This window comes from Doryrhamphus excisus, linkage group LG9, assembly GCF_037039965.1.
Source record: "Doryrhamphus excisus strain RoL-2023G ecotype Guam linkage group LG9, RoL_Dexc_Guam_v1.1, whole genome shotgun sequence".
NCBI lineage: Eukaryota > Metazoa > Chordata > Actinopteri > Syngnathiformes > Syngnathidae > Doryrhamphus > Doryrhamphus excisus.
The window spans coordinates 12,934,759-12,954,927 of NC_136365.1; the positions used below are offsets into that span (position 1 = coordinate 12,934,759).

Below are 20,169 nucleotides of genomic sequence, written 5' to 3' on the forward strand. Positions count from 1 at the left end.
ACATTGATAAGTAAAACAAAGAAGAACAAATAGTTGCCAGGACTAAAACCGACTACAAAACCTTCAGTCAACACCTACACGACCCCCACTGGGCATGTGGTCACGTGACACCAACATGTAGCTCCAAATGTGACGTATATTCTCCGGCATACTTTTTCAACTGCAATGTTTTGACCGTGAAATAGCATGGCGCTAGTTACCCTACAGGGGGCAGTAGCGCTGATGCAGCTCTTAGCAGCACTCTTCTTCGTGCCCTCGGCTGGAGATGATGAAAACATGGAAAACAACGGCTTTGTACATGTTAATGCAATACATCTACAGTGAACCTGGTGCCTGGAAACGACAGTTTATCCTGTGAAACTAAGTTAGTCTTTTGTTATGTTTATATACCAAGAATTGTATTATATAGTTCACGTAACCAATCCAAACTCCGCTCCTGGTCTTGTGGCTCCCCAAAGTGTTTTACTTTATCCGGAAAGAGAGGCGGCAAAACGTAACGCAATTTAGCAGCTGTTTGTCGGTTGTAGGTTATGCTTCTGTTATTCACTGTTCTGTTATACCCTTTATAAGATTACCTTTCAACCTAAAACCTAATTAACGACCACCAGCGCGCCAGTTGACTTGCCAGCTAGCTAGCTAGCTTGGTGACATCATAACTAACGTTATAAAAGACTGAATCATACTTTAACTTGTTGCTAATGTTATTCGCCACCAAACTGCAGGTAAATCCAATGGAAGACTACGATACGTTTGTGCTGAAAAAGTTTTCTCTGCTGAGGAAAAAAGAGGAGGAACACAAAGCCCCTGCTTCTTCTGCCATTTGCTTCTATGGACGTCCCATCCTGCCTCCTGTGGTATGAAACTTCCTTTACCCCGAGTTTACATTTATCCCTCTTGGGTGGTGTGAAATATAAATTAGAACCTACGAAGCATCTCCATGTGGTACTTGACCAAAGATCGCATCTTAATGGAGACAAATGTACTGCCGCTGTCAGGATGCGTTCACAATCGTCGTTTTGGTCCGGTTAAAATGAACTGCAATCCGATGGCTCTGTTCGTTCTGTTTGGTATGCTTGAGTACGCACCCTCAGTCTGATCCTTTTGGTCCTGGACTACGTTCACACTTGACCAATTGGACCGTACTAGAAGAGCAAAAGGACTGGAATTCGTTTTGAAAGGAATCCAAATGACAGGCGTGAACATGAACCACACCAACGACAAGAGAGCGGGACTCTGCACGTCACGAGATGCAATCAAATGGCTGCATGTTTGCCAAAGAAGGTGGAAATATATTGACAAATCTGAGGCTTAGTATCCATACCTAAAGAGCAGGGTCGACCCACTTGTGCTTTTGTAAGATGTACAACTTTCCTGTTTTTCTGTCATATTTCCCATATTTTCAATACAAATGTTTATGCATATGCTCAACTGAGCATTCTTTGGTCAGTTGACAAGAACGTAAGGGTAAACACCGACCAAACCACCAAGTATTTTTCAGTTTTATTTTGAATACGCACACACTTATTTATCAACTACCTTTCTCCAACGCAATATACAGCACTGTACTCATGCTTGAAGTGTTGAATTGTTACACATCACGCGGGGCTCCAGGCAATTTTCATGTGGCCTGACTCTGATGGCTGTGTTGTGTTGCTAACAGCTCACAGAGAAACGAAGACGGCAAATGCAACAACACAGAAAAGCAGCGCATGAAAATGCCGTCAGTCAGAAGTTGAAGGACAATCAGAAAATGGCTTACGTGCAAACCATTCTACATAATGTTCAGGTAATGCTTTAATGACCCTTAGAAGAGCATTTTTTAAATATTTTGTTTTATATATACAGTAAAGTCTCGTTATATCGATATTGTCGGGAGTTGGAAAAAATATCGATATAACCGGACTGTCGATATATCCGATCCTGCGCCGAACTGCATTAAAAGTGGGCAATAATGCACTCGACATTGTTCTATAGTATAGAACAATGTCGAGCAGCTTAAATCAATCTTTGCTTAAGGATTTCAATACCAAAAAAGAACACGGCGAACGGCTGCTTCCAGTCAACTTTATTTTTCACACTTCCACCACCAGAGCACAGCACACAACCGATTCCCGCACTTCCTGGTTCACAGGTCATGCTCAACCCGCCCCACATAGCTGGCCAAACACATGCCTGCAACAGAAGAACCAACTGCGTTCGTGGTTTCTATACACACGAGAGAAACCACGAACGCCAGCATGTACATATATATATATATATATATATACATATTTACATATGAAAAAAAGTGATTATTGCAAGCGATAAAAAGATATCTGAATACAACACAATTAAATACATGTATTTGTACGCTTGTGTCTTCGTTGGAATAGGTGTGTATGCTATGTCAGTTGGTTCTTCTGTTGCAGGCATGTGTTTGGCCAGCTATGTGGGGCGGGTAGAGCATGACCTGTGAACCAGGAAGTGCGGGAATCGGTGTGTGTGCTGTGCTCTGGTGGTGGAAGTGTGAAAAATAAAGTTGACTGGAAGCAGCCGTTCGCCGTGTTCTTTTTTGGTATTGAAATCCTTAAGCAAAGATTGATTTAAGCTGCTTTTGTATCGATATAAGCAGACCAAATTGGCTGGCGGGAGATGAAAAGGGCATCATAGTAACCGGATTATCATAATAACCGGGTATCCTACTAACGGAACTAATTATATCATAAAAGACTAGAAATTTGCCGGGAAATGAAAATAGTATCGTAATAAGCAGTACTTCGATATAACCGATATCGATATAACGAGACTTTACTGTATATAATATTACATTTATAATTTAATATTTAATTATTATGTCTACTATATTGGGTAATACCAGTGTAAAGGTGAAAATAGGGGTGTTATATGTATCTAGGGGGCTCTAAATCGTTAAATGTAACAAATTACAACAAGGGATTACTATACAAAAAAGACATTTTGGTGTTAAATGATGTGTTTTTACAACATTGGGATGCATCCAGGTGTCATGTCGCATATTAAGTGGCTTCTTCCGGAATATAAACAGATTTTTATTATACCTATATACGGTCATTTCCATACTATAGGCTGCACTGGTCTATAAGCAGAAGGTGTCCACGTTGTAACACGGGATATTTAGTACACAGAAAGATGTTACACAGAAGAATTTGTTCAACTTTTGGTTAAAGAAATGCTTTTTTCCAAACGGTGCGTATAATATGGTGAGTTAAACAGTGGCCTACCAGGAACGTCATTCATCGCCGTCCTCATCCTCCTCCTGGTAACTAAAACCTGGTTGGTGGTAGTGGACAGTTGGCGGTGTGAGCATTCCAAATATTGTAATTCCTCTTGTAATTTCACACTTGATCAAACTTCCTTAAAGGGGACTTATTATGCTCATTTTCTGACCCTTTGTATTGAGTTGTGGTCTCCTATAGAGCAGCTAGACACAATAACCCACACAGAACACTTTTTAGATTTTGCAGAATCTGCACCTATTCCAGCTGTATTCCACCAATTTCCTTTGATTTGTGCTTCCTGCCAAAATGGTCTTTTTTCATTTATTCCACCCGCCTCTAGGCATGTCCACTCCGCTGTGATTGGTCACACAGCCAAAGTGCTTCCTAACTATGAACCATATAAGGAAGTCCACCCCTCTGTGACATCACAAAGGGGCAGTTTTACTCGCATTCTGAAACCCAGCCTTTTGAGCCATCCCAAACTTCTTTTAGGGCTCATGGTTTAACACGAGAATACAACATTCTAACTACAGTTATAGGTCAGAAAAGTGGAAAAAGCATAATAAGATCAAAACATGATTGATATTAGCCTACACTTTAATACTTCCTGAAGATGCACTCATGGGAACTATAGTTTGCCATAAATTAGCTGTATAAGCAAAAATAAAATGGACTTATTTCCACTTCTGTAGTTTGTGTTAAATGTCTCTTACAGTCTAGTCCAGTACAACTTAGAAACTTTCTGTCCTCTTTATTACACATTTTTTGACTGATACTCCAGAAAATACGGTAGAGCATTTATTCACTGCTGTAAGAACGTTGATTCACTTCATAGATTAAAATTGTTCTCTGAATTGCAGCTAAGGAATTCCCCGACATTGGCGGACTTGCTTCAAGAACTGAAGGTCGATGCCGAATCTTTGTGTAACTCCAGTGAATGCAGTGCTGATACCGTACAGGAAACGACTCGACCACGAACACGTGGTGGCGCCCTCGTCTCTTCTCGTGTGACACCTCAACAAAGTAACCAAGAAAGATGCCCTGTTGAGCAAAGGGAAAAGCAGCAAGTCTCTCAACCATGTTCTTTTGAGAGTGTGAATCACTGGTCTGCATCCTCAGGCTATGCGACTCATGAGATTATGAAGAATGCCACTGTCTCAGAAAGCCTGGACTTGATGAGTGTCTGCTTAGTGGGAGGCAATTACACAAATGACTTTTTCCTTCACAACACCTCCAACACTATTGCCAGGATGCCTGATATTATTAGTTACCCTCCCATTGATGGAGAAGAATTGGAGAGAAGTGGACTGGAGTCATCCTTCGGTCGTGATTTTATAGGAAGGACTGACAGTAGTTGTAGCATAATTCCACAGGATTCGGTCACAAGTGATCATTTTCCAGGAGAGAAAAGTGCAAACGGTCGAGTGGACAGTGCTAAGAGTCCGGGTAAGTTCCCCGAACCATCCTCACTTCAAAAGGACGAAGGTCAAAGGTCTGAGAAAGTGATAGTTGCCAGGAAAAGCTGCAGCTCTTCAGACATTCCCAAATCTGCTCAGTCGCCATGCATTGATTGTTGTCCAAGCACTGAACAGCTTATTGAGCATGACCCGGGAAAAACGGCACCAGCGGCCAAGCAGATACCCCAAGCACAGTCGCAGCCACCTCACCGCCCCAGCCTTCAGGACTTGCTGAAGAAATCTCAGGAGTACCGCCGCCAACAGAGGATGCTCAGGAACCAAGCCAGAAATGCTCGAATCCAAGAGCGAGCACACGAACAGCCCAGAGTGGAAGAGCAGAGCCTGTCTGATAAGGAGAATGATGGGTTTCGCTATAAAAGTGCACAGGGGAGGAGGCCTAAAGAGCGAAGATGCTTATTTAACAAAATAGTTAATGCTACCTGCAAAAAGCCCAGTGAAAAGTTATTTCAGGAGGAGTTGATTGGCAAAAAGGCAAACTCCTATTTGGAAAGAGTCCCTGAGCAGATCCTGTTCCCTCAGCAACGGCCTTTATCCATTGAAAGATGCCAAACCCAAGATTACCAGACAACCAACGTTCCCATTACTGTTGAAGCAAAAGGAAATCATCACTCCATCCCGGTGCCCAATTTCTCCAAGAGTCCTGTTTCCAGTCAAGTGTCAAGTCCAGATGAAACGGGCAAGTTCAGGGGGAAAGCTCTGGTTTCTTCAAGCTTTAGCGAAAGCCACAAGGCTGAAGAAGAAGGGAGCCTGGGACAGCAAAGTGATGGACCAAGTGTTCTAGCTGATGATTCACAGCACATAAAGCAACTGGAGTCCTGCCTCTTCAGTTTAAAAGAAGTTATATCCGATCTAGGCTCCTCTATCCTGGACATTGAGGGAAAATGGGAGGATAGGTCAGATGAGGACCACGCTGGAGAGAAAGTCCACAGGCACCAGTTGGTTTCAAGCAGACAGTCCCTTGACTTTTGCAGAAATGTGGTTTCTTCAGTGCTGTGGGAGAAAGGAAAAGACGCCGTTCCGTTCTCTGAGCTCATTCTGGTCAACAATTTTACCACAGTGGGGGGAAACAAGGAAAAAGTCTTCCACAAGAGTTCAGGACAGCCACCAGCCAAATGCAGTCACTCTGTAGCCCAGGGGATGCAAATTTGTGATGTTTTCACAAGTACACTATCGGATCCCACCCTATGGCAGAGTGCTTCCGTGCCTACGGAAAGAAAGGGTGACACCACCGAAGAAGGTGACTGCTCCATTCACCTGCTCTCTCTCAACCAATCATATGATGTGGACACACCGTCTGGGATGTGGGACCTTGAGGTTTCAGGATCTGACCGGGGCTCCAGCAATGACTTTGCTCAAGGGAAGCAACTAAACCCAGAGGGGGTGGTCGGGACAGAGGGTATGTCATCCAAACAGATGGTCATGCACAAGAACATGGACAGAAGTGCTGCACCCACTGGCAGTGAAGACATCCCAGAGGGTAAACCTCGCTGCACAGGTAAGACCCACACTTCAAGAGCAACGCATGTACAGTTTAATATAGTAAAAATTAGGTTTATCCCTGGTGGGGTCATGCGCCACTCACCTGGACATAGGTTTGATTCCTGGCCAAGGATGTGCCTGGAAGGGCATTTGCTGAAAAAGACCAGAATGTTTTACAAATGCTGCAATATCTAATCAATAAAATATTAATAGACACATAGTCTGCATAACAACACTCTCACCCATGCAGCTCTTGGGTTGGAGGAGTGGTTTGTGGACTGTTTTGGACGTGCAGATGTTGGTGTCAAATAGAAGTTCCCTTATCTTGACAATCCATTTCATTCTGTTCTCCAGCTGTTGAAGAATAATAAAGTTCTGCTCGAGACCAACACTGTGTGTTCCTGTCACACATTAGATCACGTCACGTCAAGGTCACCAAGTGTCCAACTTTCAATATGAGGTGTGTCAGAAAAGTTCCAGAACTGTTGTCACAAAAGGCGTACTTCAAACCCAAGCTACAAACTTAAAACAAAGTTTTCCTTTTTCAAAGCAAAGTCATGTACTTCTGGAAGGATTCTTCCAGTATCCTTTGCGGCTTTGTCGTCAGGGCCATCTTGATGTCAGCCATGTCTTGAAACCCCCTTGATGACCATCTTGACCTTGGGCAAGAAGAAAAAAAATGACACACAGCCAGGTTGGGTGAATAAGGGAGGTTGCTCCAGCACGGTGTCGTTCTTCCCAGCCAGGAACTTGCGCGTACACAGTAGACCTACTGGCTGATTGGCACAGTGGAGGATGCCCCTAGCCCAGGGTTGGGCAAACTTTTTGACTCGCGGGCCGCATTGATATGACAAAATTTACGGGGGGGGGCAGACTATATATCTGCTATTATTATTTATTATTTTATATTCATATTTAAATATTTTAAAAATAATAAAATATTATAATAATTACAATAAAATTAAAATAATAATTATTATATTATTATTATGTAAAATATGCAAATATAACAATAATATTATATATAATTAATATAATAATTAGCATTAATATAATAATTATAGTAATCATAATAGTTCTAATGATAATTATAATAATCTAATAATAATAATAATTATTATTATTATGTGCTTGTGTCCCTTTTTTCAGGAGCACTTTGTAAACAACAGACCATGTCAAAAAACAAAATTGATAAAACCATCAAAAGGTTGGCTCAGGCCATGATGCCAGGTTGTATGTTGAGTTTAAATGAAATACTTTGGAAAGATTGGGCGGGCCGTATTCAAACACTTGGCGGGCCGGATGTGGCCCCCGGGCCGTAGTTTGCCCACCCCTGCCCTAGCCTGAAAGAAACCCTGAAACCTTTTTGACACACCTCGTAATTCTAAGGCTTCACACCTGAACTTCCTTCCCATGGAGCAGTTCCTGACATTTTTCACGTCTTTGTAAGTCTATATATTACTGAGAAGCCTTTAAAGTAACTTTTTCCGCTCATAGAGGACTCTTCCACACTCCCCTTCGACCCAAACCCAGCCAACTCAATCCAACATTTGCATACTTTAACTGCCAGTTAGCAACAATAGTCTAGTATGCTTGGAATTGATTTCAGCTATCTCGCCATGGAGAGCCAGTCATGAGGAAGAACTGAGACAGGTCCATGCTGCGCAGGTCAGAGCCCTGCAAGAAGAGCACAGGAGACAACAGGAAGAGCTGCTCCAGGTGACTCGTCTTCTTTTTAAAATATGATGGCAGAACAGTTACCCTACCCTCTTCATGGACCACGTCTTGCATGGCGTTACATCACCTGCTGCGCTTGCAGGGTTGTAAGGGTGTCATTCCTGCAGCTCAGACATTCTCCACTTCACCTAGTTTTGCAACTCTACCCAGAGACACCTGAAGAATCTGTGTTTTCCTGTAGCTTCATTTGAAACCTGAGGCAGACGGTTTGAAAGGCATCGGGACCCCTCACAATGTTGCATTACCTGAGGTGCTTCGTGGACGCACTACAAACATCTGCTCATTACGAGAAACCTCCAGACTCTGTTTCCACCCAAGATAAAAAAAAACGCAGGGGTTCTGACATAAATGTTTCATCACGTCCCGAAGAATCATGGTAGCTGGTATCATGGCCACTGCGTGTGTGTTTACATACTTCAAGGGCACTGTTCTTTAGCATCCTCCCCTCGGTCTCCAGCTTGTATGTGTACATGTTCTGGTCTATTTATCACAGGTTGATTTGATATATGCCTAACAACAACATTGTTGATGTCAGCTGTAAAAGGAAAAAGGGTTTGTGATGAGACGAGAGCTTGAGCTGGCTGGAGTCTGCAGCAGGGAATTGACCGAGAACAGGAAAGGATGGTTTGTTTAATTCATGAGCGTCTGTGGTTAAGTGCCAGATCGTCCTGCCGTGCGCCACGGCTAATGGGCTCTCTTCTCTTTGTTTTGTCTCGGTCCTCCCCTGCTGTCCCTGCTGTCCTCTCCGCCTGTATTCCTACCTTTCATCCCCGTCGTCCTTCTGCTTCTCCTGTGCTCCACCCCTGTGTCCTTTCCAATTCAGTATGGGCCAACCTTTTACCTACATGCACTGTGAAATCACGTCTTGTCTGCTTTTCCTTCTCAGGCATTGGCAGCGCGTTACCACCTTGTCCAGAGTCCGTCCTTCCTGTGCTCTCATCTCGAGGACAAGATGACGTTTTCTCCGCCGTGTCAGGTATGACATTTGCCACTAGTATGAAACAACCTGCTGTTGTTTATCTGTGTCACTGTTTAAGAATGAACACACACATATAAGCCAGTAAGGTCTAAGAATCAACAAGTTGTTTGTCATCTCATGTGCACGCAAATGGATGCACCAACAGATGCCAGCAGAAGACCTTGAGAGTCTGTGGGAAATTAATGACTTGTCACTGAAGGAATTAGCATTCCCCTCAGGGTTTGATGATTCACCCTGCTCATAGCTCCTTTCCTCTTCATTAGCCTCCCAGCTCACACCTAGAGCACTGTCGCCCCCTGCTGTTAGCTGCCATCAAAGGCTACCTGACGCGCAGGCTGCTCAGGACGGAGCGAGTGGCACAGCTGGTGCGCACCATCGGGGTGAGTGAAGCCAATATTGTCCCATCTGTCACTCACTGGATCCCACCACAGTCTGCTGCAGCCGTCTTGTCGTCCCGGTTTGCCATTTGAACGGCAGACGAGGCGAAATGCACATCATGGGATTCCCTCCCTATTCATCCAGTCGTTGACTGTCAGTTGGGATTGTGCTTTATCTTTTAGGACACGCAACAATTTCTGAAGGCTTTCCAGCAGCATGATCCCAAAGGTGAAGTGTGTAGCAAAGAGGACCGTCTACTGCAGAAGAGAGTCACTCTGCAGGTAACCAGTCAGTCACGTGTTGTACCTGCCCCTTGCACAGGTTCCAAGCAGCGTATTTGTCAATGCATTTTGGCCTTTCGCCCCAAGTCAAATGTACGTTTTTGTCCTTAAAGTAGATGACCTCCACTGCATGGAGTTGCTACACAGACATTATAATGTGTTTGTGAGCGAGGGCGAACAGATGGCACCAAATATATTCATGGCAGGCCACCACAAATGAATGAATGTATGGAAAATCCTGCAATGAGACAGCAGTTTCTCCCAACGTACGCTGACACATTGCTGTTTCCCCATTTCCAGTTGAGGGTGGCACGTTACGAGGTCTACAACATTTTCTTCTGCCTGTCAGTGACTGAAAGGATGCAGCTGATAAGTTTGGACAGGGAGCTGGCGAGGCACAGAGTGTGCCGACGACAGGTAAGCAATTGCAGTTTGAAAAAAAAGAATTCATGAGTAAATGGCTGTAGTTTTGTGGTTGACTACAGCCGATTATTCCTCCAAAATATGCATGTCATGCAGATTTTTCATTGCCTTAGCCTGAATTAAGCATTTTCAAGCATGAAGATGACTAGGTGAACTAAAATGAAAATACAAATGCAGTTTGAGGTTAGAGGACGTTGATGTATTGCACTGACCACTAGGGGTCACTAGTAGTACACACACCAGACTTGATTGAGGTCAACAACAATTATGGCAGGTTTTTATTATCTCAGCACAAGCACAATAATAACAATATTAATCATCATAATCCTATTAATAACAAGGTGTGCTGTTGTGACAGTTCTCCAGCTAAAATTCTACTCTGAATCTTTGATGTCACTTCACACGTCCACACGTCCAGAAGACATTTATTCAAACACATGCAAGCACCAGTCCCATTCTCTTCATTATATGTACTACATCGAGTAATGTGAGTGTAAAAGGTAAGTATAGGGTTGTTATTCAACAGTACATCCCGAATCCCAATTTTTTTCCCCACAGAATGATGCTGCCACCACCATGCTTCACTAGGGATGGTATTGGCTTGGTGATGAGCGGTTCCTGGTTTTTCCTGTTTGGAATGACATTGACATTGTAGGTCTATGCATAAAGCACTGCCAACTGATGCCATATTCTTCCAGATGGGACATACACACTGTCCCAAAGGAAGGAGCTCTCTCTCTGCTGCAACACAAAAGTCCCTCCAGAGAAAACGAGGCATGCTGTGAGTATTGTCATGACTTTTTTCCCAAATGGGAGATCCCAGCTTATAAAAACAACATGCAACGTGTCCCCCTGGGGAGCCAGCGTAGGCTCACTACATTTTGTTTTTGGAAACAGCTGAACCGCGATCTTCTCTCACCCCGCAGGATCCAGAGGAAGGTGTCAGAGCGTCACAAGACCGGATTCACTGGTGTGCAGCTGCTCGAAGCGAAGCCAGGACAGCTGAAAACAAAGCTTCTGAGGATCTCCCTCAGCTCCAACTCCTGCAGACCCCGATGACTGACAACTTTCACGTTGACTTGTTTTTCAAAAGTAATTTTGCTGATTTAAATTTTAGATTTGCTGTGAATTCCTTGATATTCTCCCACCAATGTCCGTAAGATAGTGAGTCAAGTCAACGGCCACAACCACTGTCATGTTTCCCAGCATTAAAACATGCACATGTTTTCACACACTGGAACATGTTCTGGTTCAAAATAAGCTTCAGAGTAGCTAGTTAGCCAGTTGGAGGGGCTTCTCTGGAGGATGGATGCTACACTGCAGAACTATTGTGGACCTTTAGGAACGTTACAGTATTCTGATGACCTTTCTTTACTCTTGTATTTGAGTACTGTGCTTTTCCCAAGTGTTGCCTTAATTATCTTAGTCTTTGAGTTTTTATCCATAGTGAAGTCTTATTTATATTTGTAAGTATATTATATTTGTTCAAAGTAAACATTTTTACAATTTGAACATTGCTCTTTTTTGGATGTACCACTGAAGGGATGTCTAGTGTGGCCACATGGGGCAAGCAGTTTTGGGGTTTTTTTCTGCTGCAAATTATCCATCCATCCATTTTCCTTCACCTATCCGGGTCACGGGGGCAGCAGTCTCAGTGGGGAAGACCAGACTTCCCGGTGCCTGGCCACCTCCTCCAGCTCCACTGGGAGGACACCAAGGTGTTCCCAGGCCAGCTGTGAGACACATCCCTCCAGCGTGTCCAAGGCCTGGCCCCGGGGCCTTCTCCCGGTTGGGCATGCCTGGAACACCTCACCAGGGAGGCGTCCGGGAGGCATCCAGACGAGATGCCATTATTGAGTGGGCCATATTCCTTGCCTCCTTTGCTGATCAGGGAGCTGATCAGAGCTGCAGCCGTAAGGTGGTCGGTGCCAGTCGTGGCGGCAGGCCCTGAACCCGATGGTGGACACCAGAGGTCAGGGCCGCCGTCAAGTTGAAGAAGGAGTCCTATTGAGCATGGGTGGCTTGTGGCTCCTGAAACAGCTGACAGCGGTTTGTCGAGGCAAAAACTCTGTGGGAGGAATTTCGTGAGGCCATGGAGCTCGACTTTCGGTCGGCCTCAAAGAGGTTCTGGCAAACCGACCGGTGCCAGTGGGGACGGGGGCCTGCTGACCTCGACTGGGGATGTAGTCGGATGGTGGAAGGAATACTTTGAGGCCCTTCTCAATCCCACTGACATATCTCTGATAGAGGAAGCAGAGCCTGAGGACACATACGTACAGCCATCACTGTAGCTGAGGTATCTGGGGTGGTCAAAATGCTCCTCAGTGGCAAAGTTCCGGACGGGTTCCGCCCAGAATTCCTCAAGGCTCTGCTGGATGTTGTTGCTGCAAATTATTTTGTTTTTTATTTCTACAAACAGCAAAACTAACAAAAATCGAGCAAAATAACAATTTGAAGCGTTGGCAATGATGGCAAATAACAAACACATTTGTTGTCTCAAGAAAGTATAAATTCACACAAAAAATAGTCCCTCGTTGGATGTGTGCGGCCTCCCAACAACAGGGGGCGCTACTGCGTTTCGCCTCACGACAACATCCGGTTGGTATAACGAGCTTTGTTTTGAAAAGGCGACAACCGCTACTCAAATGCTAAACACGGAATGGCTAACCAGACAAACCTCGATGGGTCTTCCAGGACGGAGAGAAAAGCTTTAGAAAAAGCCAAGATACTCCAAAGAGAACGTGAAAGGGAAGCCATTCGGCTGGTAAGCTCAAACAAAAAAAACATTAGCGGCTAAGAAAAAGTGTAGCTAATTGTACTGTCCACGGTGTTCATCGTGTATACTTTTAGGTAGGACGGATTCTGAAGAAAGCAGAAGCTGACAGGTCGGAGGAGGAAGCCTCGGTGCTTCTTCTGCACAGAGACACTGTGGACGAGTTCTGGAAAAAGCAAACACGCAGAAATGAACTGAAGAGGAAGCAGGAAGAGGTCAGTCAATGCTAACCTATTAGCACAAGGAACGATCTCGTTTTCCACCGCTGTAACACTGAAGTGCTTTATTATATTTTATATAATCTTTTAAAGTTTGACAACTTTTTGTTCTTTTTCTTACATTTGACTTATTCTGATATACTATACAGCCCTTGCTATTCAACTCGGCTTGTGGTTAAAAGGCTTTATAAATAAAGTTGGTGTGGCGTGATATAAACATACGTCTTTTCTTTTTTGCATAAATAGGATTAGAGACGATGGTTGACTTCTTTACTCTTTGAAGTCCAGGGTTTTTTTTAAGCTACTTTTGCGCTGAATTCGCATGAAGAGAATAATAGCAATATACAATTATTCATTATATATAAATGATAAACACAACACGTAATTATTAGAATAGGTTACCTTAAAGATTAATGTCAACAAATTATGTGTCCCTTACGAATGCAGAATACCACATATTTGTCGCAGATGGCCACTTGATGGCAATGTTGATAGCTGATGGCAGCCCCCCAGTCGACTAGACGTAATATTCTCATGAAAATTACCTGCTAATTGTTTGTGCTTGTAGGTGTTTGATGATGCAGAGGAGCTGAAGACGAAGGTGAGACAGCTGGCGATTGCGGTCCAACAAGCCAAACATTTGGTGGTTTACACGGGCGCTGGAATCAGTACGGTGAGCTAAACACACTCCGATGCTTCCTTTCAGCGAGCTGATGGTGTCTTTTGATTGTAGGCCGCTTCCATCCCTGACTACCGAGGTCCCAATGGTGTTTGGACACAGCTGCAGAAGGGCTGTGCAATCAGGTGAGGTCAGATGTCATCTCATTCACGCTTCATCCCGTCATTTGACATGTGGTTCTTTGCATGCAGCTCTTCAGACCTGAGTAAAGCAGAGCCCACACTCACACACATGTGCATCAGGATGCTTTATAAGGACATGCTGGTTTGTTCGACCACTACGTAACATTCATATATAGTACTGCACATGTACACGTGTAATATTCTGTGTGTGTTTGTAAAAAGGTAAGGCATGTTGTGTCTCAAAACTGTGATGGCCTCCATCTACGTAGTGGTCTTCCCAGACATGCCCTGTCTGAGCTTCATGGAAACATGTTCATTGAGGTGACGCACACAAACACTACTAAAGGTTATTTTATTACTCATGTTCAATCTACCAACACGCCTCTGTCCTTCAGGTGTGTACATCCTGTTCTCCAGTCAGGGAATACGTGCGTTTGTTTGACGTGACAGAGCGGACATCGCTGCACCGCCACGGTACGGGACGCAGGTGCTTGCACTGCGGGAACGAGCTCAGGGACACCATCGTGCACTTTGGGGAGCGAGGAACTCTGGAGCAGCCTCTCAACTGGAAGGGAGCTGCAGAGGCGGCCAAGATGGCCGATGTCATCCTTTGCTTGGGTTCGAGTTTGAAGGTACAGTGCATCCGGAAAGTATTCACAGCGCTTCACTTTTTCTACATTTTGTCATGTTACAGCCTCATTGTATTAAATTAATCTCTTACCTCAAAATTCTACACAAAATACTCCATTATGACAATGTGAAAAAGTTTTTTTTTGACTTTTTTTGAATTTATTAAAAATAGAAAACAAAAAAATCACATTTACATAAGTATTCACAGCCTTTGCCATGAAGCTCAAAATTGAGCTCAGGTGCATCTTTTTTCCACTGATCATCCTTGAGATCTTTCTGCAGCTTAATTGGAGTCCGCCTGCAGTAAATTCAGTTGATTGGACATGATTTGGAAATATAATAACTGTCTATATAAGGTCCCACAGTTGACTGTGCATGTCAGAGCACAAACACCAAGCATGAAGTCAAAAGAACTGTCTGTAGACCTGCAAGACAGGATTGTCTTGAGGCACAAATCTGGGGAAGGATACAGAAAAATTTCTGCTGCTTTGAAGGTCCCAATGAGCACAGTGGCCTCCATTATTCGTAAATGGAAGACGTTTGGAACCACCAGGACTCTTCCTAGAGCTGGCCGGCCTTCTAAACTGAGCGATCGGGGAAGAAGGGCCTTAGTCAGGGAGGTGACCAAGGCCCCGATGGTCACTCTGTCAGAGCTTCAGCGTTCCTCTGTGGGGAGACGAGAGCCTTCCAGAAGGACAACCATCTCTGCAGCAATCCACCAATCAGGCCTGTATGGTAGAGTGGCCAGACGAAAGCCACTCCTTAGTAAAAGGAACATGGCAGCCCGTCTGGAATTTGCCAAAAAGCACCTGAATGACTCTCAGACCATGAGAAACAAAATTCTCTGGTCTGATGGCTTTTGTCTGGCCACTCTACCATACAGGCCTGATTGGTGGATTGCTGCAGAGATGGTTGTCCTTCTGGAAGGCTCTCCTCTCTCCACAGAGGAATGCTGGAGCTCTGACAGAGTGACCATCGGAGCCTTGGTCACCTCCCTGACTAAGGCCCTTCTTCCCCGATCGCTCAGTTTAGAAGGCCGGCCAGCTCTAGGAAGAGTCCTGGTGGTTCCAAACGTCTTCCATTTACGAATAATGGAGGCCACTGTGCTCATTGGGACCTTCAAAGCAGCAGAAAATTTTCTGTATCCTTCCCCAGATTTGTGCCTCAAGACAATCCTGTCTCGCAGGTGTACAGACAGTTCTTTTGACTTCATGCTTGGTGTTTGTGCTCTGACATGCACAGTCAACTGTGGGACCTTATATAGACAGTTATTATATTTCCAAATCGTGTCCAATCAACTGAATTTACTGCAGGTGGACTCCAATTAAGCTGTAGAAAGATCTCAAGGATGATCAGCGGAAAAAAGATGCACCTGAGGTCAATTTTGAGCTTCATGGCAAAGGCTGTGAATACTTATGTAAATGTGATTTTTTTGTTTTCTGTTTTTAATAAATTAAAAAAAAGTAAAAAAAAACTTTTTCACATTGTCATAATGGAGTATTTTGTGTAGAATTTTGAGGTAAGAGATTAATTTAATACAATTTGGAATGAGGCTGTAACATGACAAAATGTAGAAAAAGTGAAGCGCTGTGAATACTTTCCGGATGCACTGTATGTAGGTCACGTCAACAACTGTAATGTAGGAATCAGGGATGCACCGATTAGCATGACTTCACTTCCAGTGTTGGTCCAGATCAACCGAATTGGATAAAAAAGGAAAAAATATCAGCAAATATAGCTATCCGCATAGAACTCTTTAATATTACACATATCAGGTCGTTGCATTATCATCATTATTGATTTGAGATCAAGTGGTAATGAACTCATTTCCACAGGCAAGTATGTGGTGTTGTTGTTTTTGTAGCCACTCAGAAGTTTTGTGTAGTGTTAAATAATGCTCCGATTGATTGGTATCAGCCGACATCAGTGGAAAAGCACGGTATCGATCTCAGCCGATGCTTGCTTTTGAAAAGGGGATCCCCGCCGCCCATCAGCACCACTCCCGCTGCAGCATCCAGAACAAGCATGTCTGCCGTGTGTGGGACTTCCTGTCTTTGTGAGAGTGACAGAAGTTCTGCACCCTGCAAAACGTACCTCAAAAAATGTCTCACCGGGGGGTGGTGCTCTGAAAAGCTTTACATTGGTGGGGCTTTTGTCTCTGTATAACGATTTTCGGCTATTGAGGTTCGCTGATGCTTGTAGCTATGTTTGACAATATTCTTGTAGCTATGTTTGTGGATACTCTTTTGCCTATGTTTGCTGATATTCTTCTCGCTGTATTTGGTGACGACGTTAAAGCACAGACGTGGATCGGCAATCTCCACAGGTGGCGACTGCACGTTCCAGTATATGAATTTCGCTGGTATCGTAATCCTATACCGATACTGTTATCTCTACAGGTGCTGAAAAAATACGCCTGTCTTTGGTGCATGAACAGACCAGCAAAGAAAAGACCCCAACTGTACATCATTAACCTCCAGGTCCTTTAATTTTTAGCATTTGTTGTGTGACATTTTAGTACGATTGGTCTTGAAGTGAATCTGTCTCTCTTAGTGGACGCCAAAAGACGACCTGGCTGTGCTGAAAATCAACGCAAAGTGCGACGATGTCATGCGTCTCCTCATGAAAGAGCTTCATCTTCAGGTTCCCGTTTACGACAGGTACAGCTGTAGAAAACAGGCCGAGTGTCAGCTCTCACGTTGGAGATACTTGGTCCTGGATGCCATGACGTGACATATGTCGTCTCTTCAGGACGGAGGACCCTATCTTCAGCCTTGCCACTCCTCTCACGCCTGAGGATGAGCACAGCCACACCCGTGCACTCATTGCAGCCCACGCAGGTGATCCCGACAAGCCGGCAGGAAGCCAAGACGTGCAGGGAGGCTGGTTTGGAAGAGGCTATGGCAAAGGAAGGAAGAAGAAGAAAGCTGCCTCGAGGTGAATTAAGGACATTATGATGATGACTCAGACAAAATGAGGTGCTAATGTCTTTTTGCGTCACTGATATTTTTTATATTTTGTTGTCAGGAGGGATGTAATAGCTGAATGTTGTGGGAATGTGATGTAATATAGCACAATGAGTTATTTATGGAGCAAAAAGCATGGAGTATTGGCATCACACAGGTGGTTTGTTTACATACGCCCATCGCAGGCGCAATAATAGCATGTGTAGAATGCACCACTCCCGCTATTAGCTTACATCTTTCACCTCGACCTATCTTGTGTATCATTCCACCCTACTGCTTCTTCTTAGGACACCTGCTGTGTGCACATGGAAAATAACAGCAACAGACTGCACTGGAACCCGCTTATGTCCAGCCTGTTTATGTTGGCAAGCCGTCTACATGGGCACATTTATGTTGACAACATATCAATGACAACCCGTTTGTTGACAGCACATCTATGACGCTCCGTTTATGCTGACAGTCCATTTACCACAACCCGCTTTTGTTGACAACCCGTCTACCTCGACCACCCTTTTAAGCCCACAACTGACATGGAAAACCCTTTCATGGCGACCACCTGTGTATGTTGACAACCCGCTTATGTTGACAACACGTCTACTCCACAACCCTAACATTAACATTGAAAGCCTGTTAATGTCAACAACCCGTTTATGTTGACAATGCGTCTGTCAGCCACCTGTGTACAACAGTCTTCATTGACAACCCTTCTATCTCGACCACCTGTTTATGTCCACACGCCACATACATTGAAAACCTGTTGATGTTGACAAACCATCCACATGAAAACAACAACCTGTTTATGTTGATATCCCATCTTTGTTGACAACCTGTCAATGTCAACAATGAAAACCTGTTTATGTTGACAACCCATCTACGTCAACAATCCATCTCCATTGAAAACTTGTTTATGTTGACTACTCGTCTTCATTTGTGTTGGTGGTCTACCTTGAGCACCCGCTTACGTCCACGCCCCGCCTACATCAACAACCAGCTGATGTTGACAAAGCGTCCAGTCAACAACCCATTTATGTCCACAACACATCTCCATTAAAAGCCTGTTAATGTCAACAACTAATTTATAACAACCCGTTTGCGTGGCTAACCCGTGTATGTTGACAACCCGTCTACCTCGACCACCTGTTTACGTCCACGACCTGACTACATAAACAACCTGTTTATGTTGACAACGTGTCCAGTCAACAACCCATTTATGTCCACAACCCATCTACATTAAAAGCCTGTTAATGTCAACAAATAATTTACGACAACCCGTTTGCGTGGCTAACCCGTTTATGTTGACGACCCGTCTACCTCGACCACCTGTTTACGTCCACGATCCGTCTACATCAACAGCCCGTCCACATTGAAAACCTGTTTGTTGACCACCCGGTAATATCGACAGCCCATGACATGACAAAAACTGCTTATGCTGACAGCCCAATCACGGCAACTTGTTTTATGTGTCCAACCTGTTTGTGTTGACAACCCATCAACGTCTCGACGACCCACTACATTTAAAGCTTGTTGTATGTTGACAAGCATCTACAACAACACCTATGTTGACGACGCATGTACGACAACAAGTTTATGTCAACCCGGTGATGTTGACAACCCATGACATTGAAAACTTGTTCATGTTGACAACCTGTTTACGTGTCCAACTTGTTTTTGTCCACAACACGTATATGTTGACAACCCATCTTCGTCCACAACCCATTCCATTGAAAACGTGTTTATGTTGACTGCCAGTCACAACGACATGTTTATGTCTACAACCTGTCTATTTTGACAACCCGTTTACGCGGCCAACCAGTTTATGTTGGTAACCCATCTACCTCTCCCGTCCATTTACATACACAACCCATTATGTTGACAACCCGTCTACCTCGAAAACTTGTTTTCGTCGACGACCTGTTCATGTTGACACGCCGTATATGTCAACAACCCATCACGGCCTAGTCCTCCCTGTTCTTCTTCAACAAACTGCCCGCTTAGGTCGACGTGAACGGTAGATTGCTGTTGTGGACATAAAATGTGAGCGCCAAACGTTCGGTTTATGTCAGCTTATTGTTTAAGTACACAATAGATGTAAACTTATTTTAACTTCATCGTACAGTTACACATCACTTACTCCAAGTAAGAAAGATGCACAAAAAACATTATTGTCATTGTAGTCAAGCTGTACAAGGAAATTAGCGCAGCAGCTCTGTTGGCTAAGAGTCTAAAAATATGAACAAATGGAGTAAAATCATGCCAGCAATGGCCAGTGTCGGTTATACGGTTAACAGCGTATGCTGACGCCACTCAGTCGGTCTGAGGGGTGTTGATGTAAACGGGTTCCACTGGAATTGCCAGCTCATATTCTTCTGGCTCTGGATTTTCAATAGACCTTTTTGTTTTTTATGCAAATGATGTTGTCATTGCCAGCTCGCTCATTGTGTTCTTTGTCGTATATTTCATTGAAATTGTAGTTGCTTTATTTCCTCAGCTCTCATACAGGCACTCTGCTGTCACAACAAGGACTTCTACTGTACCTGATAACTTTGGATTTTGGAGTGAAGTTTTATTGCAGTTTGAATTTGCATTTGTTCAAGCTTTTTGTCTCAGGAAGGTGACAACATTGTTACAAGGGGCCAAACTAACCATATGGAGCTATTATTGGAGAACCTTTTGCTAAAATGGTGTATTAAGCAATAAAGAGAATAGAAAGTGCTGTTTGTGGAGTCAATCGTGAACACCTCATGTACTTTAGATACATTATCTACCTCCAGAAATGTCAGTATGCAGCCA

At 44.0% G+C, this 20,169-nt stretch overlaps 2 protein-coding genes across 5 annotated transcripts; both read left to right on the forward strand.

Moving 5' to 3' along the window:
• Positions 1–159: 159 nt before the first annotated feature.
• On the forward strand, positions 160–11,481 carry cp110 (centriolar coiled-coil protein 110). Of its 4 annotated transcripts, none has more exons than XM_058074791.2 (11): positions 160–364; positions 723–854; positions 1,661–1,786; positions 4,097–6,209; positions 7,803–7,912; positions 8,817–8,906; positions 9,173–9,289; positions 9,470–9,568; positions 9,869–9,985; positions 10,690–10,772; positions 10,918–11,480. In XM_058074791.2, exons 2-11 carry the CDS (start codon positions 732–734, stop codon positions 11,048–11,050), a joined length of 3,111 nt encoding a protein of 1,036 aa, XP_057930774.2. In that variant the 5' UTR covers positions 160–364; positions 723–731; the 3' UTR covers positions 11,051–11,480. The 4 variants fall into 4 exon arrangements, with proteins under 4 accessions (XP_057930774.2, XP_057930793.2, XP_057930782.2 ...); XM_058074799.2 differs by lacking the exon at positions 160–364 and adding an exon at positions 455–523; XM_058074781.2 differs by lacking the exon at positions 160–364 and having other exon boundaries at positions 455–854.
• A 1,056-nt stretch (positions 11,482–12,537) lies between these two features.
• Positions 12,538–20,095, forward strand: sirt7 (sirtuin 7). Its single transcript, XM_058091211.2, has 10 exons — positions 12,538–12,755; positions 12,842–12,979; positions 13,551–13,655; positions 13,716–13,786; positions 13,853–13,925; positions 14,006–14,104; positions 14,179–14,415; positions 16,813–16,893; positions 16,967–17,073; positions 17,165–20,095. The coding sequence occupies exons 1-10, from the start codon at positions 12,651–12,653 to the stop codon at positions 17,352–17,354; spliced, it is 1,206 nt and encodes a 401-aa protein (XP_057947194.1). The 5' UTR covers positions 12,538–12,650; the 3' UTR covers positions 17,355–20,095.
• Positions 20,096–20,169: the final 74 nt, after the last annotated feature.

Coding starts and splice junctions, on each gene's coding strand:
- cp110 (XM_058074781.2), top strand. CDS start 699: ATGTTATTCGCCACCAAACTGCAGGTAAATCCAATGGAAGACTACGAT. Junction 855..1,660: donor GTCCCATCCTGCCTCCTGTG/GTATGAAACTTC, acceptor TGTTGCTAACAG/CTCACAGAGAAACGAAGACG. Junction 7,913..8,816: donor AACAGGAAGAGCTGCTCCAG/GTGACTCGTCTT, acceptor TTTCCTTCTCAG/GCATTGGCAGCGCGTTACCA.
- sirt7 (XM_058091211.2), top strand. CDS start 12,651: ATGGCTAACCAGACAAACCTCGATGGGTCTTCCAGGACGGAGAGAAAA. Junction 12,756..12,841: donor AAAGGGAAGCCATTCGGCTG/GTAAGCTCAAAC, acceptor GTATACTTTTAG/GTAGGACGGATTCTGAAGAA. Junction 13,926..14,005: donor TGCTTTATAAGGACATGCTG/GTTTGTTCGACC, acceptor GTTTGTAAAAAG/GTAAGGCATGTTGTGTCTCA.